The 14,396-nt window shown below is 44.1% G+C and overlaps 1 protein-coding gene across 1 annotated transcript; it reads right to left on the bottom strand.

Moving 5' to 3' along the window:
• Positions 1–10,635: 10,635 nt before the first annotated feature.
• WFDC13 (WAP four-disulfide core domain 13) lies at positions 10,636–11,911 on the bottom strand. Its single transcript, XM_055139952.1, has 3 exons — positions 11,824–11,911; positions 10,776–10,912; positions 10,636–10,653 (listed from the first exon to the last, which is right to left on the bottom strand). Exons 1-3 carry the CDS (start codon positions 11,909–11,911, stop codon positions 10,636–10,638), a joined length of 243 nt encoding a protein of 80 aa, XP_054995927.1.
• Positions 11,912–14,396: the final 2,485 nt, after the last annotated feature.

Genomic DNA, 14,396 nt, shown 5'->3' with positions numbered 1-14,396 from the left:
AGAAGCTGCGCTGGATGCCCGAATGTGTTAGGTCTCTGGAATCAAAGTATTTAGGCGCAGAGGGTCCGTTTCACTCTCAGCAGCTCTGAATTTATCTGGGTCAGTAGGTTTTATTTACAGGGGAGAAAGAGAGAATGCTTTTTGTAGAATGTGTGTCTGGGCTCAAGGACTTCCGTATTGGAATTTTGGTTCAAGGAGCCAGAGAGACAGTACAGGGGCTAAGGTACTTCGCGGGCGTAGACCCTGGTTCGATCATCAGCATTGGAAGGTCCCTGAGCATTGAACGCCGCTGGGAGAGAGACCCCTGAGCAATAGAGCTGGGGCAGTTCCCAAGCATCGCGGGGTGTGGCTCTACCCCTCTCTCCCAATTTGGCTAGAGGACCCCTTCATACTCTCTCATGATCCCTCACTCCCAGCTGTGAGTGGGCCCCCTGCTCTTACATCCTGACCATTGATTCTAGCTCTTCCATTGTTCGATAGACACAGCAGCCATCTGGGCTCTGTCCTTGATCTGAATCACAACCAGAGTGCCAGTGCCCTCCTGGCGGGGTAAGGAGACGGGATTAGGGTGTTGAGTGAGGGCTCCAGATGTGTTTGGAATAGCAGGGGGGCCCTGGGACTCCTCCCCGTGGACCCAGAGCTCATGGATGGAGTCCCATAGGCGCTGGGAGTGGGAAGAATTCTCTGCGGGTGCGTTTGCCGTCAGAGCCAGAAGAGGACAGCAGAGATCTATGTCACTAACCATGGCCGGGCAAGAGACGCAAAAGGGCCGTCTCCAACTGCCTGTCTCAACCCTTTGCTAGTTTTCTTTCTGTTTTTTTTTAAATTTTTTTAACTTTTTGGGTCACACTTGATGATGCTCAGGGTCTACTCTCAGCAGTGCTAGGGGGGACTATATGGGAAGCTGAGGATTGAATCCGGGTTGGCCGCATGCAAGGTAAAAACGCCTTTCCCACTGTCCCATTGCTCTCCCCCTAGTTTTCTTTTCCGGATCACTTCTCACTTGACTCCTAGTCTGATGCTGTGCCCCCCCCCCACCCCCTGGCCCCATTTATGCAACTTCTCCTGTGCCCACCTCATGCAAATGGTCCTGAGTGAGGAACACTGTCCTAGAAGTCTAGATAAGGAAGGAAGCTTACTATTGTCTGAGTTCTTCCAACTGCTTTGAGGAAAAGTTACATAGCAGGGTCTGGAGAACGGCAGCCAGTGCCCTACTAAGTTGCACTCAAGGGGCTGGACAGATAGTACAGAGGTTCTAGCATTTGCTTTGCAAACAACAGATTTCAATCTGATTCCTGACACTGCATATGGTCCCTGAGGACAACCAGGAGTAACCTCTGAGGCACGAGGATCCCTGAGCATTGCTGGGTGTGGCATAAAAAACAAAACCAAGAATCCAAAAAAACACAACAAACCCAAACCATGAAGTTCCACTTAATACTTTATTTATTATTTAAAAAAAATATTGAATAGCTGTGAGATAGTTACAAGCTTTCATGTTTGGGTTACAATCTCACAATGATCAAACACCCATCCCTCCACCAGTGCACATTCCCCACCACCGATATCCCGGGTATATCCCCCCCTTACCCACCCTCCCCCTGCCTCCATGGCAGACAATATTCCCCATACTCTCTCTCTACTTTTGGGCATTATGGCTTGCACCACAGACACTGAGAGGTCATCATGTTTGGTCCGTTATCTACTTTCAGCATGAATCTCCCATCCCAACTGGTTCCTCCATCCATCATTTTCTTAGTGATCCCTTCTCTATTACATCTGCCTTCTCCCCTCTGCTCATGAAGCAGTCTTCCACTATGGGGCAATCCTCCTGGCCCTTGTATCTATTGTCCTTGGGTGTCAACCTCATGTGATGTCACTTAATACTTTAAGACCTTTCTTTTTATACACTATGGGATGCTTCTGCATTCCTTGATGTTTTCAACCATCAAGTTTCATCATTTTCTGTATAAAGTTACAGGGCAAACTCCTTGTGGAACTCTAGGTCAGGGAACCTTTTCACTGAGATTTATTGTGAAAACTGGGAGAAAAACAATTTACAGGACAACACTGATGTTGCCAGCCTCGAGATGGTGCTTTGTCAAGTTGCTGTTTCATTTTTGCCTTAGTTTCAAGGGAGCCAAGACACTGAATTTTAGAGTGAAACTTGGGTTTTGAATCTACACTTTTTGTTGCTTGCTAGTTCTGTGCAAAATGAATGAGTATGGTAACATGAACACATTACTCAGCTCACAGAATTTCTGGAAAGGATCTGTATACATAGCTGACCTCAAACAAAAAAGTAATTATTGGAGCTGGAGTGATAGTACAGCAGGTAAGGCATTTGCTTTGCACGCGGCTGACCCGGGTTCGATTCCCAGCATCTCATATGGTCCCCTGAGCACCGCCAAGGGTAATTCCTGAGTGCAGAGCCAGGAGTAACCCCTATGCATCATTGGGTGTGACCCAAAAGGCAAAAAAAAAAAAAGTAATTATTTCACCAACAAAATGGGTTTATTCAGAAGCAACAGAAAAGGCAGTTTGGGGGTGCCTGTCTCATAAAGAGACTCGTGTATTTCACTTCTAGACTCAGAGGCTAGCAACCTTCTACATAACCTTCAGGTTTGAAGGAGGAGGCTACTTGATTTGAGTTAGTTGGTTTATATAAAAATGTTCTCTCTCTCTCTCTCTCTCTCTTCTCTTTGAGTCACACTGGCAATGCTCAGGGGTTTCTATTGGCTCTGCACTCAGGAATTACTCCTAGTGGTGCTCAGGGACCATATGGGTTGCTGAGATCAAACCTGGGCTGGCCACATGCAAGGCAATAGCCCCACCCTCTATACTATCACTATGGCCCCAAACATCCTAATTCTTGTACAGATTTTGCGAGATCTGCTTTGCAGTAACTATGTCAGAACTGTTTCACAGGAAAGACCAAGCAGCGGGGTGTGTGTGTGTGTGTGTGTATGTGTGTGTGTGTGTGTGTGTGTGGTGGAACAATGACATGACGTCAGTTTACTTATTTGGGTCTTTTCTTGTTTCCTGATGATTGCCTGTATTGCTATAACTTTTTTTTTTTCCCCTCTTAGAACAGCTTTGCTGTGTCCCATATGTTCTATTTATTTTTGCTTTTTTTTTTTGCTTTTTTGGGTCACACTGGGCATAGCACAGGGGTTCCTCTGTGAAGTTCCTCTGTGAGCCAGGTTCCTCCTGGCTCATGCACTCAGGAATTACTCCTGGCGGTGCTCAGGGGACCATATGGGATGCTAGGAATCGAACCAGGGTCGGTTGCATGCAAGGCAAACACCCTACCTGCTGTGCTATCTCTCCGGCCCCATGTTCTAAAAACTCTGTGTTCATTCTCTTTTGTTTCCAGGAATCTTTGGGTTTCTACTTTGATTTTTCTTTTTGAACCAATAGCCTTTTGGGTAACATGTCATTTAGTTTCCAAGTATTGATGTTTTCCTCAGCTTTCAGTGTGTGGTTTATTTCCACCATCAAAGCATTGTGGTCTGAGAAGATACTTGATATGATTTCTAGCTCCTTGATTTTAGGGGGTGTTTGTTTCGTGTTCCTGCGTGTGGTCTCTCCTGAAGAATATCTCATGTGGACTCAGCTACCTTTTAGGGTGGAGTCTTAAGTTTTCTTTCTAGTGTCTGTTTAGTCTGTGTCTTCTGTGTTTTCTGTTGAGGCCAGTTTTTCCTTACAGAATATTCTTTGTCTGATTAATTTATCCAATGGTGAGAAGGGTGTGTGTGTGTGTGTGTGTGTGTGTGTGTGTTAAAAATCTCCTCTTACTATTGTGTTGCTGTCAATATTTTTCTGTGTTTCTGGACGCTGCTCTTCCCTAGGAGACAGTGTTCCCTCACACCAGAGGTAGGAAGAAGTTCTGAGAACAGGATGTGCGTGGGGTTAGTCTACACTCTGGTGCTCAAAAGACAATTTTGTAGCCCACAGCACAGAGGACTTGAAACTGAAAGTCATTCAACCGGCAGGAGGGAAGGTCAGTGACCACAAAGGAGGCGAGTGGGAGGAGACTGTGGGAAAAACTAGGTAACCACAGCTAACACAGTGTCTGTGTCAGGCCTGGTGTTCCCTTATGGGGACAAAAATTAATTTTTCATTTGAGCACAAATTTACTAATATATTTGGCCTCAAAATATTGTCCACATATAAATGTTAGTTGATGGATTATATCTTGATATCTTGTAGCCTGCTTCTCCCTCTGGGAGAAACTGGCAATCTTCTGAGAGTTTCCTGCCCACATGGGACAGCCTTGCAAGCTTCCCATGGTGTATTCATATGCTAAATCCAGTAACAAGCTGGATCTCATTCCCCTGACCCTGAAAGAGCTTTCAGTACGACACGTTGGGAGGGCCGAGTGGAGAGACACTTCTAAGATCTCAGGGAAAGGACGAATGAGAGGTTACTGAGCCCGCTCGAGAAATGACAATTAATGGGATTTCATGATTTGTGTGTGATTCGTGATAAATGTTAGTAAATTAACACACAGATGACTAATTATTCTCTAAAAGCAACATACACACCTTGTGTCCATTCTTTCTCAGTGGCTTAGAATGTTTTCTGCAGCTGTCTTTTGCCATTTTTTAAGGGGGTGGGGAAGAATCTGCAACACTCAGATGTTTGCCCCCACAACTTCCATCCCTTACTTAAAGGAGCAGAGTGTCATGCTACCCACTTCCTGCACATCGTATCAGAATATGGTGCATAAGGTGGTGTGGGGGCATAGGACAGGGTTTCCTCATAGCTTTCTGTGCAGTGCCCCCCACAAAACTGTTTTCTTTCTTTTTTTCTCCTGCTGTTTGTGATTAGGAGCTTTTTCCACTCCCAACCTTGACATCTTCTTCTTCTTCTTCTTCTTCTTCTTTTTTTCTTAGCTTTTGGTCAATCTGATCACAGAAGTCAAACCCTTTCTCCAACCTTTATCTTCTCCTCTAGGATGAGTTGGATCCACCTATTAGTGTGCTTATCCCAGATTTCCTGTTCCTGTCACTTGTTCTCTAAAAAAAATGAACAAAACTTGGGCTTATGTGAAGATTATTTCCAAAAGACTCCACCCCTTAAGGATGAGTTCATTTAGGGTGGGGACTATATTATTTTCATTTAGTGTGGTGATTATGCCAGATGTTTTCTGGTCTAGCTATGCTCCCCTCAAGTCAATTGTAGTGTTAATTGTATTTAGTGGAGGAAGAATTGGTAATTCATTTCCCTTCTTATAATGCCACTCCTTAAGATCCATCACTTTCAGTAACGTCTTAAATTTTTAATCTTGATAATTATGATGACACGTTTTTCTCATAGAAGGTACGTAAATTGTATTTTCATGAATTTGTTCATTTGATGCTTTTTCTGTGCATAATCCTGTGGAAGAGGAAGAACATAATTGCACATGACATTTTCCTAAAGGTGACACAAAGCTTTAATGAACGGGATTGGAAATGAGCGGGCCCAACAGAATGAACTTGACATGGGTATAATTAGGGGACTAGAGGTCTTGGACCTTGGAAGTGGTATAATCTTGGGTATGTGATGAACATTTATCCTTTAGGTCAAATATGTGATCAACAGGCTTGTTGAGTGCAACCAAGGGCAGATTGTCATCTGGGCACTGTGTAGAAGTGAATATAGCAGTGTCTGAAGTTATCATTAGGACATGCAGTTCATAGTACACCTCCCTGGGTTAGGACCGTACTGTCTGCTTCTGTGCTTGAATAGGGTTGTTGCTTGTTTTCTTCATCCTCAGAGGAAACTGGGCTGAACATTGAGAGGAGTAAGTGAAAGGCCTGACATCTAAGCCTCCTGAATTTTGCAATACATTTGCCATTGTAGCCAACCTTATAATCTATTTGCAGGTCATATCTTGTTGGGGATAATGATCTCAAATTAATTTTTCTATATATTTATTCTGTAATAGCTATCTAAAAGTAGGCTAAGAAAATCACTATGGTGGTGGTAGGTGGGGAATTAGTTCATTTTATTTTATTTTATTTTATTTTTTTGCTTTTTGGGTCACACCTGGCGATGCACAGGGGTTACTCCTGGCTCTGCACTCAGGAATCACTCCTGGCGGTGCTCAGGGGACCATATGGGATGCTGGGAATTGAACCTGGGTCGGCCGCGTGCAAGGCAAACGCCCTACCCGCTGTGCTATTGCTCCAGCCCCGAATTAGTTCACTTTAGATTCTGGTTTATTAAAAAAAATCTACGCACGACACTACGTTGTCATAAGAAAACAATTATCACTGAATCATAAGTTTTTGGTCTATACTTAATAACTTTTAGAGGATAGTTCCAGGGAAACTATATTATGAGGTTGTTCTTTGTATCATCCAATACTTCTTTCAAAAAAGGACTCATTTCCTTTACTATTTATTGCAACATGAATGGTTATACTTTTCTTGAGCACCTTGGTCTAACCCCATGTTTACTTTAGATTTTGTAAGTGGTTATGTTCCCCTTATTGGGCTATGATAACAAAACATAGGATCAATTCTATGATATCTTCTAACTATTGTCTATGATCCAGTAGCATGTATTTGCTCTGCTAATCTTCATGGTTCTACCATACTTTTTAATCTTCCTTTATCCTGTGCTCTGTCTCCCTTGTAGAGTCTAATGTTTTAATATTAGGTATTACAGATCTTGGAAAAGCACTTTAAAGCCCTCTGAAACAAGGCTGAGTATCAGTCAATAAATGAATAAAACCACAGACTGATTTGAACCCTGGTCTTCATATTAAGTTAATTAAATCAAATAAAACATAACACCATGCTTCATTAAAATGAAAGGGTGGGATGGATTTTTGGGATGCAATGTCCCTTTTGGTTCATTAGCTTCATAGCTTCAACCTTTGGTTGGGTACATCTTGATCTGCCACAAGGTCTGAGAAGTAGTGAAGTGGGGTAAGATAGAACTAATGGCATGAGAAGCCACCAAGGATTTAGGCCTCATCTTAAAGCAATAGTTGCAGCTCTCTCAATAGTACCTTGTATGAGATTAAACTTTTCTAGGTACTTTAGTTACTTCACAATGATCAGAATCAATGATAAAAGCAGCATCGAGAGCTCTATTTTAGTATTTATATTTTACTTTATGAATTTATCATTTATATATAATTTTGTGAGACTCCATATTAGCTCAATTCACCTATCTATGTTGGTGTTACCACCTCCACAATGAGAGAGAGAGGGGAGGGAACTATCTCAAATATTCAAATATGAGATAAAAAAGAAACATAGTAAGGTACCACAAATGGTGGTCAAGGTCATCAGAACTGAAGATTTAGCCTACAGAACTGAGCTTATATATGGGGGGCGGGTAGGTGGGCAGGTGGGAGGGATACTAGTGGAGGGAGGCAGTCACTCTGGTGATGGGTGTGTTGTTGGAGTGATGTAGCCATGAAAAATATAATTAATGGTATTGCAAATCCTGGTACCTTACTAAAAATAGTTTGAAAAAAGATAGCACCAATGAGATATTTTTTCAAAAAATAAAAAAATGCAACCCTGTATGGTTTATTCATTTTATTTCTGGGTATTTTCCTAAATAAAATGAAGGTATCCTTCTGTGTGTTGTAGTATTGTTCACTGCATTCAAGATACAAAAGCAACATAACTACAAAGATGGATGAATGGGAAAAGAAGATGTTTATTCAGTAGCATATTACTTAGCCATTAAGCAAATCTAAAAAGAAATCTTGCTACTTGTGACAAAATGGATGGATCTAGAAGGAATAGTGCCAAGAGAAATTAGACAGAAAAAGAGATGTGATTTCACTTGTATCTGGAACCTAAAAAACAAAAAAAAGGCAAAATTCACAGACAGAGAACTGAAAGGTGATTATCAGGAGAGAAGGGGGTTAGCGAGTGTAAGAAATGAATCAAGGGAACTAGAAAATGTCCTAAAAGTTCACTTAGTAGGACACAGATAGCTGTTAGACTATTTCAGTGATCATTTTACACTGCATGCTATCAATTCCTATGGTGAGCATCTGAAACCAACACAATGATACATGCCAATTATTAACTCACAAAAAGAACAATAAAGAGGAAATAAAGATTTATGAAGTTCAAGTTGGAAGTAAAGGAAAAACATCAATGGAGAAATTCAGTGAAAGCAGGAAAGGATGGAAAGCCAATCAGGAGAGGCGAACTAGCATCCCAGGTGGTGATCGATCCCTTTAGGGAAAGTCACCCCAATTTCTGGGTTGCAGCCCAGCTCCAACAGTGACCAACTGGCTAACAGTGGGCAGAGGACTTACACTCTATTATTGTCAGTTGCCGGTGAATTGAGCATTAGCGATGTCCCAAGGACCAAATAAATGAAGCACGCCATAGTTAAAGGACTATGGCCTAAAATAGGTCACATTAAAGGAGTTGGAAGCCCTTTGCCAACAGCCAGTAGAGTCCAGGCTCAGTGGAAGACCTGATATGGCAGCTTGGGCTCTTATTCTCAATTCCAAGTGCTCCAGGACCAGGATTTTCACTATCATTGCCATCTCCTCCCTTACCCGAACTTCCCGAGTAGTACTGGTCACTTGGTGGGGCACTATATGATGTAGAGAATAGGGTCAGTGCGAGAAGACCATGTGACTCTAAGGGACTGAGCTGGGGAGAAATGCGTGTGTGTGTGTGTGTGTGTGTGTGTGTGTGTGTGTGTGTGTGTGTGTGTGACCTTCCTCTGGCCTCCCCTGGCCTGTCCCTTGGCAGAGCTTCTGAACTGAATGTTCTGTTCTGGACATTCAGAAATTTCTGGGGCCAGGACTCTGCCGCCCACGTTGTTCCTCAAGGCAGAACCTTCCCAGAACCTCCTCTCCCCCCCCCCCCAGGGAGTGTAGACAGCACCAGCAGGTGAAGGATGGAGAAGGCTACCCTCTGAGTGACAAAAGGCTGACTCAGAGGGGATAGCTGCAGCCTTGGAGAACCAGCATTCCTGGGAAAACCCACACCATGATGCCAAACCCTGATACTTACAAGATGCTCTGGGAGACGGGGTGCTGACTGCCAGCCCCGGGGAGGCCTAGACTCCAACCTGTAAAAAAGCACCATTTTCAAATATGATCCAGCAAATCGCCATTCTTGGAGACATACTCTAAAATTTTCCGTCACTTCCATCACGAAAATAAAACCTTGAAGGTAAGTTCTCCTCTCAAGAGGGAAAGCAAAACGTCCAAGAACCCAGAAACAACAAAAGACAAAACTTCCTGTTTACCGTCTACCGCAGGGAGCTTTGAAAGTGTGGCATTTAGTGGACTATAGAATAACATCACATGAGGCTGACACCCGAGGACAGTAGAGACAAGGGCCAGGGGGATTGCCCCATAGCTGGAAGCCTGCTTCATGAGCAGAGGGAGAAGGCAGATGGAATAGAGAAGGGATCACTAAGAAAATGATGGCTGGAGGAACCAGTCGGGATGGGAGATGTGTGCCGAAAGTAGATAATGGACCAAACATGATGACCTCTCAGTGTCTGTGTTGCAAGCCATAATGCCCAAAAGTAGAGACAGAGTATGGGGAATATTGTCTGCCATGGAGGCAAGGCGAGGGTGGGAAAGGGGGGTATACCCGGGATATTGGTGGTGGGGAATGTGCACTGGTGGAGGGATGGGTGTTTGATCATTGTGTGATTGTAACCCAAACATGAAAGCTTGCAACTCTTTCACGGTGATTCAATAAAAAAAAAAAAAGAAAGAAAAAAAAGAAAGCGTGGCATTTACTTGCCAGAGTCTATTTCTTTCCTCATCCCTTCCCCCTTCCTTTCCCTGTCATTATGGCTTGTTTCTGCCATGACCGGGGTCACACATAGGCCTGTCTGGGGTGCTCCCATATTTCATTGCAGTGCTCGCACACTTGACCGAAGGTTGTCTCCAGTGCCTGCATGCCTATCATGCCTAATCCATATGATTTTACAGGGGATTGCATACTTTCTGCCTGTAGTGTTTGCTGGGGGTGGGGTGGGGTCAGGTTCACACAGTACTCACCAGGAGTCCCACTTCCTGGCTGTGGTACTCACTTATCTTTTATATTTTTTATTATTGTTTTTTTAATTTATTCTTTTATTGAATCACCATGTGAAAAATTACAAAGCTTTCAGGTTTAAGTCCCAGTTATGCAATGCTCTAACACCCATCCCTTCACATATCTTTTAGAGCAAAAGAACTAGATTCTTGAGAAAGAAGTGGTTGTTTAATGGCAAAAACAAGCGATTCTTTATTTAAAAATTAAAAAATTTAATTTTTAATATTAATTAACTTTTCTGTTTTTTTTTTTCTGGGGCCACACCTGAGATGGAGTGGGCAGGGTCTGTGATGGAGGGGGTTTTGTGGCTGAGTTTAGAGAGGCAGATTCAGAGAGTTATAGAGCTGGTGTTGTTGGGGAGTGAAATATTACAGAGCTTAAAAGTGCAGAAGGCCTCTTATATTTTATTTTCATTATTTTGACTTTTTAGGTTACAGCAGGAAATGCTCAGGGGTTACTCCTGGTTCTGCACTCAGGAATTAGTCCCGGTGCTTGGGGGACCATATGGGATGCTGGGGATTGAACCCAGGTTGGCCACATGCAAGGCAAATGCCCTACCCGCTGTACTAAATGCTCTGGTCCCTTTCAATCAGGACATTTATGGAGATTGTTCTGGCTAAAGAGAGGAGGAGAATGTTAGGGAGAAAAAGAGATGCAGCACTCTGGCTGGTTAGAAGTTCATCTGTGAGCTAGCCCCAGTTGCTCAGGGGCTGGGATCAGGCCTAGGGAGTTCCTTACATGTTTGTTGATGGCACAGACTATTCCACAGAAGGAAGAACAGCACTGTAATCCACCTTTGCAATCTGCCTGACGTGTGCAGAAGTAAGTGCAGTTCTCAGGATATGATCGGCAGGGTGGAGGTTCCAATAATTGCTCTGTAACACAGAAGAGAAGTGAGAAAGAGTTAGACAACAGTTTGGAGTAACCTTCCAAAAGTCCAAGGAACTGACAGTCACTCAGATGCCCTGGTTTCTCTCAGGCCGGCTGGATGAGATTTTGTCCTTAACTGCTCTCTTCCTCAGGGTTGTAAGCAAGGAAAGCTGGGATTTGGATATTTGATTTAAGATAGCTTTAATACAGAACTCTATATTCTGTATTCATTGGTTATTCCCTAGGATTTTTTTTTTGCTTTTGCTTTTTGGGTCACATCTGGTAATGCTCAAGTGTTGCTTAGGGGTCACTCCTGGCTCTGCATTCAGGAACTACTCCTGAATGCTCAGAGGACCATACGGGATGCCGGGAATGGAACCCGGGTTGGCCGCGTGCAATGTAAACGCCTACTCATGGTACCGTTGCTCCGGTCCCATCCCCCAGTCTCATAGAGCAGGTGCTGCATAGACCCTGATGGGGTCCAATTCGAGGGAATGAATGGTATATGCGATGAGCAAGAGAATGGGGTGTAAGTTCATTTGCAGTGATGCGTTGTGTGGTCTGAAAGTGAGTCATATAGTCTTTCACTCATATAAGAATTTGCTTGAGTGTGTACCTGAGCTTCAAGATGCCCATCTTGGGGCTGGAGCGATAGCACAGCGAGGAGGGCGTTTGCCTTGCATGTGGCCGACCCAGGTTCAATTCCCAGCATCCCATAGAGTCCCTTGAGCACCACCAGGAGTGATTCCTGAGTGCAGAGCCAGGTGTGACCCTGCTAAGGAAGAGTAGCTGTGTTCAGGCATACTTCACTCCACCAGGAACGTCTAGGGCATCTCTACCAGTCCAACCTGTGAGTTGAGGTTTCGACTTCCATTCCCTCCCACGCCCACCTCCCAAGCACAGACCCAGCACCTACTCAGGAATAGTTGCCTGGGACTCCCAGACACCAGCTCTGCTGCGAGGCCAATCAACAGGAGCGACTGTACAAGGAGCATAAACTTCATGTTGCTCATCAGTCGGACATACAGGTATGCACCGATGAAAACCGTCAGGCTTGACCAGGTGCAGTTTGGAAGAGAAGAGAGGGAAGGAGGGGAAAGTGCGGGCGTGCTGTACTGACTTTCTATTGAATGTTAGAATTGGGAGGGTTTGGCAGAAATCCAAGCTCCTCCCAGCCATGTCCACTCCCCAGGAGCTAGGTGATGTTTTCAAATCTACCCCCTTTTTATCTCTCTCTGTCATCTTCTTCTTCTTTTTTTGTTGAATCACTGTGAGATACAGTTACAAAGCTTTCATGTTTGAGTTTCAGTCATACCATGATCAAACACCCCTCCCTCCACCAGTGCACCTTTCCCACCACCAATGTCCCCAATAATCCCCCCCCCACTCTTCCCCCTGCCGTGACAGACAATCTCCCCCATACTCTCTTTTGTATTACTTGTTATGAATAGCATAAGATGTCACTTGCGGTCATGTGCTCCTGGGAGTTGGCCTTGCTTAAAGAGCAACGTGTGGAGGCATCTCTACAGTGAGCTGCTCGGTTGGAGATTCTTTTGTGTGTCTCTGGATCATGGCTGTTAAGGAGCTTAAGTAGCAGCCAGAGGCAGTTTGTGGGTGTGACTCCAGGGTCCCATGGGGGTGGAGGGGATGAGACTCTCCCTCATCTTCGCATGTTAGACCTTTCACCATCTAGATCTTATGAATGTTCTTTAACTTTTTTTTGTTTTCTACCTGACAAATCTTTACTATATTTATCCCTAGAGGTTTGAACCCTTTAATAGCTTAAAAAAGGAAGCACTGTGATTTAAAAAGTTATTCAAGATTGCATTTCAGTCCTACAATGTTCCACCACCGAGCCCTTCACCAGTGTCCACTTCCTCCCATCAACGTCCCCAGTCTCCCTTCTATCCCCAGCCTGCCTCTATGTCAGGCACTAGAGGCTTGAAATGAAAAAAAAAAAAAAAGCAAATAGTATCCTAGTTCTTTCCCTTTGTTTCTTTTTTTAAATTTAATTTTATTATATTGAATCACCGTGAAAAAAAATACAAAGCTTTCAGGTTTAAGTCTCAGTCATACAATGATTGAACCCCCATCCCTTCACCAGTGCACCTGTTCCACCACCAAGAACCCCAATATACCCCCCTCTCACGCAGCCACCACCTAAGTAGCTAACAATCTTCATTTTATTCTCTATACTTTGAGTGCATTCAATATTTCAATAGAGAACTCACTATTATTGTTTGGAATTTCCCCCCAACAATCAGGTCTGCTGAAAAGACATCATTTAATAATTTCTTTTCATTGCTGAGAATGAAGATTCTATGAGCTATGAGTTTTGGATTTCTTATATTTTAGTTCAGTTCACAGTCTAGATGCATGTCTGCAAGAAGCTGCTCTGGGTGACAAAATGGGTTAGAAGACCTCTTGGATCATAGTCTTTGGGAGGAGAGGGTCTGTTTCGCGAGCAGCAGCTCTGGATCTTATCTGGGCCGAGGGCATGCCGGTACCGCCCCCTTCCCATGATTGCCTATGAGCCACCACATTGCAAAGTTCCTACCTCTGGGTGGAAGTCTTGGGGGGTGGCTCTCGCCACGTGGATTATGCCGCTGCCGCCATTTTCCGAGCAGAAAAACAGGGTGGAGAGGGAAAAACCCTCCCGGGTGGCACATAGTTATAGTACAGCTCACAGTCCAGATGCATGTCTGTAAGAAGCCGCTCTGGGTGCCAAAATGGGTTAGAAGACCGCTTGGATCATAGTCTTTGGGAGCAGAGGGTCTTCCCTTTGTTTCTAATATAGAGAAATGGCTTTCCTACATTGATTGTAATGAATTACCTTACTAACTTCTCCCTTTATCATAATTTTTGATGTATTCTATGTTGTCAAGTAGCATTTTTCTCTTCAAACTATTTAAAGGTCTTTTGGTTTGTGTTTTTGGGTCACATGCTGCTCAGGGCTTACTTTTGACTCTGTGTGCTCAAGGATCACTCCTGGAGGGACTTAGGAGACAGAGGACATGGTGTGTCAAGGTCCCAAAGATGAATGTTGAAGTGGTGGACTGGAGCGATAGCACAGCGGGTAGGGCGTTTGCCTTACACGCAGCCGACCTGGGTTCAATTCCTCCGCCCCTCTCGGAGAGCCCAGCAAGCTACCGAGAGTATCCCACCAGCAAGGCAGAGCCTGGAAAGCTACCCGTGGCATATTTGATATGCCAAAAACAGCAACAACAAGTCTCACAATGGAGACATTACTGGTGCCTGCTTGAGCAAATTGATGAGCAAAGGATGACAATGACAGTGCTACAGTGCTACTGTTTTGGGACCACACTTGGCTGTGCTTAGAGATTACTCCTGGCTCTGCTTTCAGGGATCACTCCTGGCAGGACCATATTGGGTGCCGGGGATTGATTCTGGGTCAGCTGTGTGCAAGTCAAGCCGTATCACTCTAGCCCGTTTCCTTTAAATTAAAAAAAATTGAGATTCTATTGTTTG

The sequence above is a fragment of the Sorex araneus genome, chromosome 5 (assembly GCF_027595985.1).
Source record: "Sorex araneus isolate mSorAra2 chromosome 5, mSorAra2.pri, whole genome shotgun sequence".
NCBI lineage: Eukaryota > Metazoa > Chordata > Mammalia > Eulipotyphla > Soricidae > Sorex > Sorex araneus.
Note: the sequence above shows the minus strand (reverse complement) of the source record. Positions and strands in the feature narration are given on the sequence as shown.